Here is an 18,018-nt window from a genome sequence, read left to right as displayed (position 1 = left end):
AGCTAGAAACAAAAATCACCGTATATAGAGCCCTTGAATACTCTCAATAAGACCACTCTAGATGCACCCAAGAAGCATATAATTGTTGAGACCAAGGCCTTCCAAATAAAAGAAACAAATGCAAGATAAAGCAACGAATTAGCGGTACCAAACACAAAAGAGCAAAGCACTAGTGTTATAAATGTTGATTGAGGCATATGAGACATGAATCCCAAGAACGTAGAGGAGCGGGGACCCTTTTTTCTCCTTGTTTTTCCCGATGAGAAAAGAAATCAAGAGTACATGGGGAGTTAGATTCTAAGAAGCAATACAAAGAGGCATTATAGGAGCAAAGTGAGGGTGGGATTATGAATGTGCTTCCCTTAGTTGGCCATGGATGAGAATTCTACTAGAGGGAACCTGAGTAGTGATCCTCCCATTCCTTTTCCTAGCCTTGACTCCAATATTCCTCGAGCCACTATCTTCATAGTTTTGGGTCCAGTTTCTATTTGCCTTCTATGTGTCTTCCTCACCACCATTTCTAAGACCCTTGCACGCTTCCGCAATCCATCCAATCCCCCAGCCCAGCTCCCTATCCTGCCAGATCTGTCTATCTCTTTCGGCCTCGATGACTCCCTCAAAGCCAGCCTCCCTGTCGTCAAATATCAATCCTTTAATCCCCACTTTGCTTTTGCGAGCACCGAGTGTGCCGTCTGCTTGAGCTTCTTTGAGCAGCATGACTTTGTGAAAATATTGCCTCGCTGCAGGCACGCTTTCCATATGGTTTGCGTCGACAAATGGCTAGAATCTCATGCCAATTGTCCCCTTTGCCGGGAGGACATAGTGGGGTTGATGGGCGATCCTGTCACATTTCCGGCCGCACCCTCGCATCGGCTGCAAGCTAGCGATGAGACCGAGGCTAGTTCGACCGCGTTGGCCGGCAGGAGCGTACTCAGCGTGGATCGTGTACTGGGGCAGGAATCCGGCGTGAACGAACGATCGCGATGGCAAGGAGGACAGGACGATAATCTATCGACGTTGTTGCTGCGGTCTTTGTCAACGGGCTCATTGCACATTGCGATAAACGAGGCAGTCGAAGAGGAAGGAGCCGGGGCTGGGAGTTCAGGCAGCAGAAGTCATGCCGGGGTGGATGGAGGGCAGCCAAGGGCGAGCTACACGATGGACCGTCTCATTAGATTAACAAGGAGTTCGAGTTACGGTAATCTCTGAAATCTTCATGCATGTCTCTCTCTCTCTCTCTCTCTCTCTCATGTGTGTGTGTGATGAGAGAGAGAGAGAGAGAGACAGAGACAGAGAAGGGGGGGCGGAGGGAAGAGAGATTCAAGTAGTATAGCCCAATTCAACGGTGCTCGCCCATGCCCAACCAAGGAAGTCATCGCATGTGGTAGCCACATGGCACGACGCGACGCGCACAAAAAAAGGGCCGCCCAAAAGGTTGGGCAAAGAGTCACCCTTGCCCAACGTGTGCAAATTGCTTATAGGGAAATTTGATCCAAAGTTTGTATACCTCAACCACATAGGCAAGGATGAGAAGTTGTAATAAATGAAGTCTTCTTTTATTTGATCTGTCCTCTTAGTGTGTACCCCATCCCCTGTCCATGATGTAACTTGGCCTAACTATTGTGTAAAATACTATTTGGCTTACAACAATTGTTTTTGAAAATTATCCACTCCTTTTTTCTTTGCAAAGTTACCCGATCATTCTCTCTCTTTTTGGCAAATCGTTTTCTTTGTTTTGAGATAATAAAGCTTCTAATTGTGGCTTGTCGGGCGGTCACGTTGGAGTGGTAGTTTGGTGAATTTTTGGACGCGTGCAAACGGGTGATTGGCTGTCCACCGTTGCTATTTTTATCCTCTATTCTTGCCATTTTCGTCCCCATTTTTCTCCCCCTTTCTCTCTCTCTCTTCTTCTTCTTCTTGCTTACTGCTATTTGTGTCTCCATTTTTTTCTCCCTCTCTCTCTCTCTCTCTCTCTCTCTCTCTCTCTCTCTCTCTCTCTCTCTTCTTCTTCTTCTTCTTCTTCTTCTCCTCCCTATCAGCTTCTAGGGCAGGATGATTTTGATCATTAACCTTGTTCTAAAATAACACTACCCATCATGCTTTTATGAGCTAAAGTCACGTTTCTTATAAAAGGAAAGAATGTGTGTAGGCCAAGGTTTTATAATACGATGATTAATAGAAGTGAGTCTAGTTGCAATTATAGCACTTACTAAGGTTAAATTTGTCCCAAGTACATTTAGATGCTTTCTAAGTTCTAAGTTTATTGCACAATACATGCTTTAAACCCATTCGTTCTATTAAAACTTAAGGTCTCATATTAAAGTAGTTGTAAATTTATATATTAAGGTAACAATGTGTTGTCTTACGTTTTAATTTTTAATGATATTATAAACAGTCATTTGTGTCATCTAGCATGTTGTCGCTAGATTTGTCATGTGTCTTTTAACTATCAAGCTCTAAACTTAAGCCTCCTCTATTCTTATGTGATAAAGTGTAAAGGTTAAGGTCATAGAGGGAGCATTCGAAAGATGAATGCATCAGGTGTAGCCAATCATAGAATGAGTTTGCGACACATCGCAACATGTGTTGGTGGGGGATTAAAATCGACAATAGGTCATAGCAATTTGGAATAACCCACACATTCACTGTGACGTGAAAGGGAAGGTTCCAATTCTCACCACAATAAAATTTTTATCGGCTGCCATCTCATTGCTGCTATAGACTTCTTTACTACAATAGCATTGCTACCATTATTAGGTTTATTGTGAGATGGCGATGTGCCACATGGATTGAGCTTCTATATTTAATGTATTGTAACCACTGTGCGCGTTTCAACTTTCTAATGCAAAATATGTGGCATTTCTCATGCATCTTTGAAGCCATGAATAGGATTCTTGGTAGACATAAGACCATGCCAAATAATGTGGGTGTTGGAATACACTTGCAGTGGCCCAAGTCAACTACCATGACAGCCACATCAACTAGTACAGGTATGGAAACCATAGTTATCTACTGCAAACACTACTAGTTAGAGTTTGAAACACGTACCAAGTTACTTATGCAAAATTTGCACATGTCAACCACTATGCTAGCTAACATTATAATATAGGCATAATGGCCCACGTCAATCACTACAATGGTTGACTCTCATCACGCCTACCATCGCAATGGCTATAACCATGCAGTTGAAACTAGACATGTGTACCCCCATACAAAATATTTTTTAAAGCTCTTAAATTAAGAGCAATCCTAAAGCTTAACTAGGATTGTATCTTAAAATTTTGCTAAAGTCTTAGAGAAGTCACTTGTCATGCATAGTGGCTAGAATAGACATCCCACAAATTAGCTGCCAAACTAAGTCATCACAAAAATTTGAACATCGAGGAACTTCTTGGCTTTCAAAGCCCAATCTAAATGGTTCTCAATGCAACATCATTTTACATGCTTGTCACTGTACCATCATTTTAAAGCTAATTAAGTCACACATGTAATTATCCATGCTCTAATTAAGCTAATTGAATGCCAGAACCAAACCAACACAGTTGCCAATTTCCTCCAAGGAGGTGGGTAGAGTAGCGCACCAATGAATTAGAGATGCACCATCATTACTATGCGGCAATGCATGCTAACTTGGTGGCCATCATACAAGCATGGTGGTTATAATTGTCAAATTAAGTCACACATGTGCAAGCCCGGTGTCAAATTAAGCCAACTAAACTCCAAGCCACCACTCTAGATTACCCATGTGCCAAAAAACTAATTAGCACGATGATTGGTGTGTGCGGTTACAATTGCATATTTAAGCTAGTTCAATGCCAAAATCGAACAAGCATTGTGGTGGACTTCCTCCATCGTGGTGGATAGAACAATATACTAGGATATAACTAGAGACACACCATCATCATTCTCTTCCACTTTGGCCATCTTGCATCTCCCTACAAGCCTTCTTTTACTTGAAACTTTTGTGAGGAGTTCTTTTTGCTGCCTTCCAGATTCATTCCTTTGGGGTTCTTTAGCTCAATTGTTTTCCTCGATTGGTCCATCAACACTTGCAAGTCACTACTATGAGATTTTGCTCCTCAACCCATAGGTGAGGCCCCATTTTGTGGCCTACTTATTTAGATGAAAAGTTTTTTCGAATGTGATGAAGCGTATTGCATGAATATGATTGCTTATGTATGATCTTCAAAATCATTACAATGTGATATCTCTTCTTGGAATGTCCCATTTTTGGAAGTCACCACAATGTGATAGAGGCTCTTCAATCCAAGAAGTGCCCCCATATCGTGTTGTAGTGACTTCAAGTTTTTTATTATCGCCAATGATACTCTTTTTAACCTCTTGCATATGGATCCTTTCGATCTTGATATAGAGATAAGTAATGATGCAAGTGTTGAAGAAACACCGAGAGAAAACTTGTTTGATATTTTGTACAAGGTTCACTAGCATCATCACCAACCACAGACCTCATGTATGTTTGACTACGATCTCTCCATCAATGATATTCTAGTGTCTTCACACCCATATGCTGAAGAGATAGAGGTACACTTTAAAGAGTGCACTTTAAGGGATTATTGGAATGGATACAACTTGAGCATGGGTTATGGGGGGGCTTGTAGGCTTTGTGCCACTTGGTAGCATGCAACATGAAGAATTGGAGCCTATGAGCATTGGTTGTGCGTGTGATTCCTACATCTTTTGCATGCACACATTTTGGTTTTCTCCCTTGCATGCAAGGAGAAAAAAATAATTTGTACATACTGCAGAAGTCCTAGCCATAAGGAAAAATTTTGCTACAAGAAGAGGGACGACGCTAGGAAGAAGAAAAATGATAGCGAGAAGAAAAAAGACTGTGCTCATATTGCTATTGCACAAGAATTTGTTGGCTTATGAGTAATTGATGAACCATCTACTGATGAGTATGAGTACACGTTTTGTCAGGTGGAAAAATAATGTTCATTCAACATTTAGTTGTCTAGTGTGTCAGTCAATACTACCCAAGTTGTCTACTGAGGCACAGTCAATAAAGTTTGTCGAGCCTGTCAACTTTTCAGAACTTTGGTATGTCCATTAAAACTCGTTTGTATTAAGTTTTACATCATAGTATCTTTGGTTGGTTTCTCTCGGTTGGAAACACCTTTGATACTATGACATTTTGTGATTTTTGTCAACTTTGGAAGCTAGCTCTTTGCTTTGAGCTATGCAGAGTTTGTAAGCAGGAAATCATTCTGTTACTACATACCTTTAAGGTATCCCATCCTCAGCTTGAGGGGGTTGTTGGAATGGATACAACCTCAGCATGGGTTATGTGGGGGCTATTACTACTACAATAGGGATGATTTTTTCATGTTAGTTTTGTTAAAGAGAGAAACTTTAATATTGGTGTCGAAAGTTTGTATGTTTGCCCAGGATTTGAAACTTTTATGTGAAAAATTTTGAAGTTTCGCCAAGATTACTTCAAAATTCAACAAAAAATATACAAAAGTGTATTATATTCTATCAATATTGTGAAACTAAAAAAACTAGCTTGATAAACTTTCACCAAGATATATTAATATATAAACATAGCTTCGATAAAAACATTGTGTGTCCCTTGGCAGCATGCACAAAAAATTGGAGGAGCCTATGATCATTGAAGATGTGCATGATTCCGGCATCTTATTCATGCACACATTTTGGTTCTCTTCTACATTTCGCAGTGACCTATGCAGTGGATAACAGCTCCAGCTCTCCTTCAATGAGTATTTCATGGCTTGATGCTAAGAGTGTCAATGCATGCGAGGTTGATTGTTTTTTTTTCTTCTGTTATGGACGAATCCATGTAGTTGGATTCTCCTACAAGCCCAGTAGGGATGCAAAGGATCCCATATGTATGTCTTTTACATTGCATGAATAAATAATGACCTACTCCTTAGTTTACAATGCTATTCTGTTTTGCATGTATTCATCTGCACTATTGCATGTCTAGAAAACTTTAGGGATGCAATGATGATTGAAAATGCTTAGTATGTGCACCTCAATGATATCTGGGCTGCAATAGACTAGGCACTAAAGTTAAATAGAGGTGTGGGTAAGGTGCCATTGAATAAAAGAGAATGGACATGGCATGTCCCATTTATAATAAAAATTTAGTCTAGTTGATTACATGTATAGCTTCGTCTGCTATTTGGATATGGTGCTTAAAGAAGGGAGTTCAAGAAGACAATAGGGAAGTAGGAGAGGAAAGCAGACAAGGTACAAGAGCAGGAACCACGAGAGAAGGACATACATGATACTACTAGCTAGGAAGACAATGATGAATCCCATGAAATAATTGAGGAGATCCATTTAGAGGCAGAGAGTAAGTTAAGTCAGAGGCTTGATACTAAAGTGGTCAGGAGAGAAAACATCAAAGTGGTTTTTAGGTCTCCAGCAGTTATCTAATTTAGAGGAGAATCCTGACTTCATTCCTACTCCAATCCTCCCCACATATCATATTGGTGACAACAAATATGTTTTTATTATAGATATTCAATTGGTGTTTCAAATAAGGGAGGATTATGGCCTCGTAATCATTGCAAAATCTTGAGGAAGATGAAGATTTTGTGGAGCTAGATATAGATAAATATTTACTATTAGACCCATACATGAGGGATTTCGAGTTCCTCTCTACTGTGAACACATTTTCCTTGATGTACAGAGATGCAAGTCATTTTGAATAGACTAGAAGGAACTAGCTACCCCAACCGTCCAACCAAGCAATATGCGCATGGAAAAGAAACTGGTTACCACAATTATGCAATAGAGCAAGACATCAATTGACTTATGGATGGATACTTTACTGGTTGATGATGAGAATCAAAAGGTTTTTCTACTCACAATGATGTATATTTAGCATTCTAGGTTTTCTTAAGGTTGTCTTGCATCTGATCGTGTTTGAGGATGACTTTTTTGGGGCGTGTTTCAGGCAAACACAAAGGGGGGCTGTGAAAGGATGCATCCCTAGGAGTGTACTTTAAATAGTTTAAATTTCCATGCGTTGTAATATTTCATAGGAGGTACTATAAGGACAATCTAGAACTTCCCTTGTTTGCAATAAACACACTATCTAGGTGACTTGGGGGATATCACATATGGTGGAATGCAAATAAGATAATTCTTTTAGAGAATTAGTTTGTTGTTAGAATTTTTGGCCAAGGTCTAGGCCTATAATTTTTTAGAATAAAATATTGCTTAGCATACACAAATTACGGCTTGATGTGCAGGATCATGCATCCCAAAATGATAAGTGATTATGGCAAAAGAGAGCTTCTAACATTCAAATAGTCGATGGCTTCTCAAACACCAAAACTGTGGGATGTTGGAGAGACTTTAGAAGTTATAGAATCTCCTTCAAAAAGGGCAAGGCTAAGTATGTGATGCATGGATGAAATTTTCCTTTTAGTTTTGTTAAGAAGTGAAGCTTCTATATTGGCATCAAAAGTTTGTTAAGAAGTGAAGCTTCTATATTGGCATCAAAAGTTTGTGTGCCCTAATAAAAATAAAGGTTTAAAACATCCACCAAGATTTTGAATTTTTATAAAAAAGAATTATAATGTTTTATAAAATTGTAATATGTTCTATCAAAATTATGAATGTAAAAAGTAAGCTCAATAAGCTTTCACTAGGATATTATATTAATCTATAAGTATAGCTTTGATAAACATCCTTGATGTGATGTGCCTGAGGAGGAATATTTTGTTTCATCTAGATTCCAAGCATTTTGGAAAGGCCCAATCGTCTCTCAAATAAAACTATAACTATGTACATATGATAGCTTATGAGACACCATGAATCGCATTTGGAATGCTCTGATGCATGGTTGCTCCTACTACAATAACATTGCACATTGTCTTCACATCTTGTCACATGATAACAGAGCCCATAATAAATGACTTGTGGTCCACTTCTCAAACTACCATCATCCATTATCTATGTTACTCTACTCAATTTGTAATATTTCATCTACTCCATTAGTAATACTTAAATATCTCTAGAAAGTGAGTTCGTTTTTTAGTGACAAAAATATGTGAGCATAATATTTTGTGAGCATATACATCAATCTATTTTCTAGAATAAAAGTATTGTATGATATAGGTGACATGAAAATGAAGGACATTGATGTTGATGAAGTGATGAAATAGGACTAGTCTAATGTCTTATGTAGCAAATCTTAAGTGCTCTGCTTTATGAGCCTAAAGTTCACACACAAAAGTATCAAGAAAATCAATTACAAAAGATTCCAAAGTTTCATTTAGAAAAGTATCCAGAGTTTCAATTACAAAATATTTAGAGTGGCATTTCCAAAGTAGAACACATCAAGGTTAAGCTGTCCAAAAAACAATGTTGGTTTCATTCCACAGTGCCATCCATAGGTTTACAACAATTGTTTGTAAGTGTTTGCAAGCTTTGGGTTTACTACAACTAGATGCCCCTTCATCATCGTCTTCAGACCCCTCGTACTTATCTGACTGCTTTCTCGCTTGCTACTACTAATAGAGGGTCGACGCCAAGCTCATCCATACCTCTACTTTGTGCTACACCATTCAGATCTCTTGTGTTGTTCTTGGCTACTATTTCCCTACCTAAAAGTTTAAATATAAGAATAATATTAGCATTAGACTTAGGTAGTTGACCTCCATCTTGGCACATTGACATTCACCTTTGCTAGTCTTCTTCTTCTTCTTGATGGTATGCCCCAATTTGTCTGGGGATGTGTCCTTCCTCTTCTTTAAAGTAATTTTTCTTCGTGTCTCATTATCATCACTTACATGAATCGGAAATAATGTCTAACTAGGCTTTTCAGTCAAGAAAATTTGCATTAAATTCAGCCTCCATCTACAAGCACCTCTTGTATCCACTTCTGAAAAGTTAGTGAAGCATTCTTTAAGCCAAAAGTCATTACATTACTTGCAAATACTCCCCATTTAGTAACAAATGCAGTTTTGTCCTTGTTTTCCCTGAGCCATCCATCCAAGAAGCTATAAAACTCATGGCTTGCTACAGCATCCAACATGGTATTACAAAAATGTAAAGGGAATGGATCAGTAATAGTTGTTGCATTCAATTTCCTATAATCCACACATATTCTTAGCTTGCATTCTTTTTTAGAACTATGACAATAGGTGATAACCATGTGACCTTATTCAAAGCATATATGAACCCAACTTTCAGAAGCTTATCTAACTCTCTTTGACTTGCTTAGCATAGTTAGGATCCATTCTATATCTTTGTTGAACAACTGGAACTAGATCTTTTTTAAGATTTATCTTATGTTGACAAAAAGAAGGATCAACTCCCTTCATATCTGTATAGTGCCATGCAAAGATGTCATTAAACTCCAACAATAACTCCTTCAATTTTCCCTTGAAATGTTCTTTCAATTTAGTGTTGACACAAACCATCTTTAGATCATCCTTGTCATCACCAAGATTCATGTCTTCAAGCTCATCTTCTTTCACCCTAGAACTCTTGATCCTATGTTCTTCAAAGGCTTTCTCTGCTTGAATTATTGCTTGAATATGAGTTTTCAAACTCCCCTCTACTATTTCTTCATCATAGTATCAGAGTCATCTAACTTCTTTTAGGCCACAACCGCTTTCTGGTCAGAACTGTCTGGCTTTTTGGATTGCATAGTCGTAAGTGTGTTGGAATCCATCTTCTTATCATTTGTGTACTTCTATAGAATGCTTATCACATCTATTTCAAACAATTGTACTAATGAAGGGTTTCTTCTCTCATAAAATAATCCTCTTTTAGCTCTGACATCATATTAACTCCCTCTATCTCCATGGGTTGCATATGCCTAGGAAGAGTTCTTTTCAGGGTCAATACTATTTTGAGCTTTTTCTTGCCATTCTTGGCAATAATCCTTTTAGCTCCCCAATCTTACTTAGCCTTTGAAACATGGAGCTAGGGTCTATCAAGTAGCATAGAGTAAGAACTATCTTGATCCTCCATTCTCAGTACCACAAAACTTACTATAAATGTCAGTCCCCATATAATGATTTGCTGACCTCTCACTATACCTAGTGGTTAAATTCTTCTTTGATCAGCCATTGTGACCTGAAAAGGTGCTTGAACCAATTCATTCCCACAAAAGCGCTTATACAGATCTTCAAAAAGAATGTTAACGCTAGATCCCCCATTAATAAGTATCTCTGGAATTATTTGTCATTTATACTCTACATCTACTGTAGGTACTTTATTATCACCATCCTCCACAGCAGAGGTATAGGTATCCATAGCTTCTTCACTCTCCATTCTTACTCCCACCTCATTTATAGAGGGTTGCTTCTTATGAAAATTCTGGCACAATTGTTCTTTAAAAGCAGGGGCCAGGTTAAGCAGTTGGTCAAGTGTTATGTGGATCTTTGAATGCAATAGTTCCCTGAAGAACTCCTCTTGTCCTTCTATACCTTTAAGCTTCACTTTAGGTTCTTATGCTTCATCTTTGATCAGCAAACTCTACTCCATTTTAGTTGCTTCATTCTCTTCTTCCTCATCTTTGGCTTTCTCTTTACTACTTCTAACTATTTTTACATTCTTGTCTGATTCAGTACGACTGCATGTCGAAACTTCCTCCTTCATTGGGTCACTTTGAGTACTATCTTCATGAGACTGTACTTGTTGGTGCTTAATTCTTGGCAGGAATATTATGCTCCTTCATCTGATCTGCATCAAGCTACTGTCGGACCTGTGCTCTGACAGTTTTCTGTTGACAGTCGAAAGTGGGTCGGATCTTTGTTTATGTTACTCAAATCCCCTTTTCCATCTCTTTTTCTTGCATCTCTGACTTCTTGCTGCTCCTCCCAATCCATCACTTGCTTAGGATCAAAGGTCAACACATTTTTTGTTTGCACTAGACCCTTATCTCCTGCTCTTATGACTACGAAAGCATCAACATTCGGATGAGCCTTGTCTGTCCCAACTTCCTTCTAACACTCTGAACAATTACACTAATTTTCAGGATACTACATGTCATGTTGACTATGAATCTTTGTAACTATCCTTATAATCTCATCTTGGAAGGTCTCTTTAGATTCTACCACAATTGTCTCAAGTATGATAACATTTACACCTATTGGTGGTTGTGGTGGGGGTTTGCATTGGGTCTGCGATTAAATTGCATGATAGGAATACCTCTTTCATTTCTATGTTTGCACCACAATTCACACTGAGGGCCTTAGCGATGTCCATCATTAAGCCCACAGTAAGTGCATGCTTGATTATTTTGTCTTGGCTGAGCACCCCAAATCTGATTTTGTGGTCTTCTATGGGTTGCATTATTATATCTTGTGTTAGCTTCTGCTACCACTTGATTTACAGTTGCTGCTTGGGCAATTAGCCCTGTTGGCTGCATATGAGGAGGTAACCTCCCCCTGAAAGTGCACTAGAAATGAGCTCAAACGGCCCAAAAACCCTAGAAACAAACGTAAACACAGGTACCTTACAATCGTTTCAAAGGCCCAAAAACCCTAGATACGATTGTAAACATGGGTAACTTTGAATGGTTTTTTGCCTTTTTGGCACCAAAAATGAGCTCAAAAAGTGATTGTAAGGTACCCGTGTTTACGTTCATTTCTAGGGTTTTTGGGCCTTTTGTTTAGTGCTAAAAATGCCAAAAACCATTGAAATGTACCCATATTTCAATTGTTTCTGGCCTTTTGAGCTCATTTCTAGTGCCAAAAAAGCCAAAATATGCACAGATCAAAATATACCGACGTCTTTCTTTATCATGATTATCTTTTGAGCAAAACTCACATGGTACCTTCTCTTTCTTTGACTCCACTCCCATACTCTTCAGTTGTTCCTTCATTACCTTCTCAAGTTTAGAGTCTCCTTTAGGGCTCTTTTCTTCTTCTTTTTTTGCCTTAGTTTTAGACTTTGCTTTAGATTTCTTGTCTTTTCCTTTTTTCTTCCTCTTTTTCCCTTCTGCTTCCTTTGTCGGAATTGTCATCCTCTAAACTATCATTTTCTTTGAGTCGAAATCCTCCTCATCAAACACTGAGTCAGAATCGTTATGCTTTTACTTATTGACCTTCTTCTCTTTGTTTTTTGTCTCACCAATCTTCTCTCTGCCCTTTGAGCAGCTTCAAATAGGTTATTGAAATTATTTGCTCCAGCAAGTTGGTCACGTTCTGCTACTGTGGTCCGCAACTCCTTCTTGAGTTCTTTGCAAAAATAGTCTCGCAACTATTCTTTAGAGGGTTTTTGCCCTATTGCAAGTCTTCTATTCAGGTTTCTGAATTTTTGTACATAGTCTTCCACCAATAAGTCTTTTTTTTAAGCTGGCCTACATGATTGTCTGGGTCTTGTCCTTTCTTACCTACAAACTTTGCACCTTTAACCAATGGATTTGGTTTTGGGTGTGGGTTTTAGTTTGGGTTTGGAATTGGATTTAGATTTGGGTTTGCCATGATGACATGTATTGAAATAGGTTGTCTCCTTGCTTGAGGTGGCAATGGATTGAATAGGCTTTTTCGTGCTGCTACACAAACTCCTGTTGCTAGATAGGATCCATAGGTAGTTATAATGAAAGTTTCAGATGGTGAAGCCGGGGTCAAGCTTGGACCTGTTTCTTCCAGTTTTACTGCTTCCTCCACTTATAAATACTCGAAACTTCGAGTAGAATCCGTTGAAGATCCTTCTCTCTTCGGCACATAGTCAACATCTTCACTACTATCTCCCTCTTTAGGTGGAATTTTGGTTTGGCTTAAGGCGTTAGACTTGGCTCTCATCCTGGTGAAATATGTACGGCCTCTATGGGTAGCAGTCTCTTGTTCTCTTGTGTTCGACATCTGCTCCTAGATCATCCGTGAAGGCAATAATCACCCTTAGTCGAAATTCAATTGAAGTTTATCTGCTCTTCTTTTGTTGTACTATCTTTCACACTAATTGCTTGCAGATCTCCAGTCTTCCATCAATTCATTTCCAGGATGAAAGCAACCTCATCATTGTTTATTTACGCCCAGCAAGATTCCACATTTGAAAATCGAGTATTGATGAAGATCCACATTTGAGTATCGAGTATTGGCGAAGGAGAACAAGAATGAAGGAAATATGTCACCCTCATCTAAAGGATTTACCTCTTCATCATGAAAAAAAGAGGACTTTTAGTGTTGAAAAGAAAAATGAAAGATGAATGGTAAGAAAGGGAGAGAGGAGCCCAAATCCTAAACCTTCATTTTTGTTAAGTTTTCTTTTCTCTCCACAATTTGCATGGGTCTGAAAACTTGATGATTATACCAAACACATTTTTGTAAAAACCTTAATCTTTTCTAATTTTATTTTCAATAATTTCTTTGTCAAACAAAGGTGTTTTATGCACAACACCATGGAAACAAGTAATGGAAAAATGATGGTAGCCTATAAGACTTTTATTCTTTTAATAAAACTGATTTATTAGATTTAATAATGATTTCTTTTAAAACTTGTTGCTTGTGACACGTTTGAAATATGTTGAGATTTGGAAACATAACTAAAGTGATGTTTTCTAAAGGAGTTGCCTGCACAACACTTGGTAGGTTTTTTATTCTTTTTTGCCTTTTTAAGATAATGAAGGTGTTACATGTGTTGCGTTTGCAACACCTTGGAAGGGAGAAAGGAAAAAAGAGATAGCGTTGCATGCGCAACACCTTGGAACGAAATGTATTTGTTGTATGATGTCAAAATTTTTCAAAAAGTTGCAATAATTTTGAGGTCAAACAATTTGCTTGGCATATGATCTCAAAAAAAATTTTTGAAAGCACTCCTAGCTCAAAGACATTCAAATGAAGTAGAGAGGGACTCCATACTTTTTATTTAAGAAAAACATAGAAAAGAAAAGGGGGGGGGGAACACATAATGCTAAATTTTAAGCAAGAAAAGCTAAAAGTGAAAATCCTATAGCACTCCTCTCCTCATGCATCCCCTCCTCCTCCTCTCCTTTCCTCCTCTTGGCTACCTTCTCTCCCCATGTGTCACCTCCTCGCCTCCTACATAGGTTCCTCCTCTTGTGCTTCTACACTCAAACAAACAAGAGAGGGACTAAGTACTCCTTATATGACAAAAACATAGAAAAGAAAAAAATAAAAAAGTAGCAGTTAACAGAAAAGCTAAAGTAAATTTCTTATATCACTCCTGTCCTCATGCATCCCCTTCTTCTTCCCCTCTCGCTTCTCCTCCTGCATCACCTCTTCCTCCTCCCCTTGCCCTCCTCTTCCATCACCTCCTCCTCTCCTACTTCTCTTCCTCACCTCCTCCTCTTGCTTGACCTCCCCATCCTCGGCCTCTTCCTCCTGAGTCCTCTCCCCGTCTCTTCTCATCCTCACTACCCCCTTCCCCTCAAGGTTTTATTCACAAAACACCTTCCTCCCCCTTGTCCACGCCCCTCCTACCCTCTCCAAATTCACTACCCTACCCCTCCCCCAAAATACACACACAACACACCTTTCCCCCTTCCCCCCTCCTAGCATCTCCTGCGTCCCTCCCCCCCCCCACCCTCTTCAACCTCCTCTCCAACATTAGGAAAAAAGGGAGCTCATTTTGGGGCCTTGAGAGAAATTCACAATTTCTTCATTTTTCTTTCCTCTAAAACACTAAAATACGACATAACTCCACTGGCGCACGATGCAGAATTCGGTACTTCTGGCATCACCAACACATCGAGAGTGAGCCAAAACCCCCAAAACGACATTTGAAACACTGAAAACGGGCACCCGGAGGTCCAGAAAAGGCCAAAAAGGCCCCGCAAAAAAGTGTACTAAAGAAAGTGATTTGACAGGTTGGCTACGGGTGATTTAATAGGTTGGCCCCCGGCCAACCTGTCAAATCGCTTTCTTTAGTATACTTTTTTCACGAGGCCTTTTTGGCCTTTTTCGAGCCTCCGGGTGCCCGTTTTCAGTGTTTCAAATGTCATTCCACGGGTTTTCGCCTGCTCCTAATGCGTCGGTGATGTCAAAAGTACCAAATTCATCAATGTGCATCAAATATAATAAAGTTGCTTAAGTATCCTCATCGAATGCAAACTTCACAATATTTATTTTTTCTTCCTTTTTGGTATTTTTTCAACGTTACGTTGGCCCTCCTTTGATTGGTGGAGGGCTATTTTCCTTCCAGGCTAAAAGGCCCCAAAATAAGTTTCCTTTTTTCCTAATACCTCATTACCCTCCCCGAGCCTCCCCCTACCAAGGTGTTACATGGACAACACCTTACCCCCCCCCTCCTACTCCCCCCCCCCCAAACGCCCCCCTGCACGCACACACACATCACCACAAAGGTGTTACGTATCCAACACCTTGCCCCCTCATATGCATCCTTCTTCTTCTTCCCCCCCTTCCTCCTCTTCTCCTCCCCCCCCCCCCTCCTCTTCTATCCTCTCCAACCTCACTACACTGCCCCTCCACCCAAAAGGTGTTGTGTAAGCAACACCTTCCCCCCTCATTAAGTCCCCAAGGCATGCATCATCAACATCTTCCCCCTTCCTCTCGACCTCATTTCCCCTTCTGCCAAGGGGTTGCGTATGCAACACTTTGCCCCCTCCCTCTACTCCCCCCACTCCCCCCTTCTACCCCCTCCTTCTCCCTAACCCCCCTAGAGGTGGTTAGAGAAGGTGAAGAGCCCAAAGTATAGCACTGAGCGTTTCATAAATGCTACTAGCAAGTTGAACATGGAGGTGGAACTTCAAGGTGGCACCATGATGTCATTCTGTTAAAGTACCAATTTTGACAAGATGTATATATACACCAGTCATCATAGGAATCTTTATGATATCTATAATTCTAGCCAAGTAAAACGTTGCACATGTCGTGACCTAGTCTCCTATGTTGTTTTTTCAAATAATTTTAGTAATAAAGTATTGATAAAATTTGGAGTTATCTCTAGTCCGAATTTGAAATCTGATTTTACGTATGTCCAAACATTTTGAAGTTAAAGCTCAACATATGTCGAACAAGTGTGTTTCTTCTTGCTCTTTAAAAAAGTTTAACACAACCTTAATTCAATAGTCCTCCTCGAAGATTCCTAATCCTTATGTGTATATATCTTTTAAATGGTATTCCTCCATGCAGAAAGAAAGTTTTGACACACAACACCATAGAATACAAGCGTTGGGATATCCTTTTCTAGGAGGATTCTTCCCCTGCATAGCATTACATGTTGCATACGTCGTCATAGCTATTATCCGCCCCCCCCCCCTTCCCGAAAAAGGAAAAAAGAGATCTTGTTGCATTGGCCAATGATCAAATAGGGTGGCCTTCAAAATCCTCATCCATAGCATCCTCAATTTTACTATCTACCATTTTCATTGCCCCTTTAAAAGTCCAAGGTATCACACCAACTTCACAACCAAGGATCTTAATACTTCTTGTTTCTTTTGAGCCATATTGCTGATAAAAAAATTTGCCACATCATTGTCATTGCTAAAGTAAAAATTGACTTCTCCCAACATTACATGTTGTCATTGGTCTTTGAGACTCAATAATACAAGTCTTGCAGCAATCGTGGCTTTTTTAATCTATAACTCCACCGTTCTCCAAAATCTTACATGCTATCAAGCAAGACACGTGCATACCTCTTGCACTTTGTGAGAACAAACAATGAAACAATTTTACCGTACATTAATTCAATAAAGGAATACTACTTTCACAATTGTAAGCATCCATGTCTTCACAATGACATTGATATTGATTGACTTTAAATAGCATTTAACCTACTCAACTTTGACCGTTTTCTTAAAGCGCGCCACTAATCACTCAACAATTAAGATAACAAAAATTAGTAGTTGGCCACATATCTTCCCCCCTTTTAATGAGCCCTCCACTTAGAGCATGACCACCACCATCTATTCAAAGGCTAAAAGAGCCAAAACCTCATTGATCTCAAGAGCGATAGCTTGCCAAAAAACAAATGTGCATGTGCTACTTGCCGTCATCCTTAGCAAACAAAAACTTGTTCAATATAATTTCAAACTCAAAGCCTATATGGTCGAAGGTGACAAAAAGGTGTTATAGAAACCTATATGGTCGAAGGTGACAAAAATTAAAGCTGGGAATGGTGGGTGGCCTAGATGGAATGTCTGAGTAGTCTTCTGTAACACCTTTCTGTCACCTTCGACCATATAGGCTTTGAGTTTGAAATTAGTTTTTGTTTGCTAAGGATGATGGCAAGTAGCACATGCACATTTGTTCTTTGGCAAGCTATCGCTCTTGAGATCAATGAGGTTTTGGCTCTTCTAGCCTTTGAATAGATGGTGGTGGTCATGTAAGGTAAAAGGTTGCCATGTTCACAAGTCAAACGTCATTCACTCAATGTTCAAATGGTTTGCATGCAAGTCAAAGGGTTGGAAGGTGGGGAATAGTCTTCTGGATTAGTGTGGTAGTGATATCATGTTTCCCTCATAAGGTAATTTGATTTGATTTTGCACAAGTCTTCAAAAATATTGGAGCAAGCTTTTGATTGGAGGGTGAGAAGTGAGGATTATAGTTTAGTTGATGTTTGGTGGAAGAGAGTATGGGATATAGAAATAATAAGTTGGAGTTAGTTGTGCGATTTGTTTCCCAAATTTGAGGAAACTAGACAATCGAGAAATAATAAGTTGGAGTTAGTTGTGCGATTTGTTTCCAAATTTAAGGAAACTAGACAATCGAGAAATAATAAGTTGTATGGCCTCAAATAGTGTGATCATGCTCTAACTTGTATTCTCAAGTCTCAAAGACAAATGACAATATGTAATGTTGGGAGTAGTCAATTTTTACTTCAGCAATAACAATGACGTGGGAAATATTTTTTGTCAATAATATGGCTCAAAAGAAACAAGAAGGTGATGTGATACCTTGGCTTCTTTAAGGGGCAATGAACATGGTAGATAGTAAAATTGATGATGCTATGGATGAGACTATACCATCCCACAACTAACTCAACTTATTATTTCTCGAGTGTCTAGTTTTCCTCAAATTTGGGAAACAAATCACACTTGATATCCCATACTCTCTTCCACCAAACATCTTTAACCAAACTAGA

At 39.2% G+C, this 18,018-nt stretch overlaps 1 protein-coding gene across 1 annotated transcript; it reads left to right on the top strand.

Annotated features, from left to right (window-relative positions):
• Positions 1 to 372: 372 nt before the first annotated feature.
• LOC147905009 (RING-H2 finger protein ATL78-like) lies at positions 373 to 1,209 on the top strand. The gene has a single exon (XM_087393206.1). The coding sequence runs from the start codon at positions 373 to 375 to the stop codon at positions 1,207 to 1,209; it is 837 nt and encodes a 278-aa protein (XP_087249332.1).
• The last annotated feature ends 16,809 nt before the right edge of the window (positions 1,210 to 18,018 follow it).

Source organism: Dipteris shenzhenensis, chromosome 2, assembly GCF_047967505.1.
Source record: "Dipteris shenzhenensis isolate YYH24624 ecotype China chromosome 2, Dip_SZ_1.0, whole genome shotgun sequence".
Classification (NCBI taxonomy): Eukaryota; Viridiplantae; Streptophyta; class Polypodiopsida; order Gleicheniales; family Dipteridaceae; genus Dipteris; species Dipteris shenzhenensis.
The sequence above is the reverse complement of the archived record's forward strand: the minus strand, read 5'-3'. Positions and strand labels throughout refer to the sequence as shown.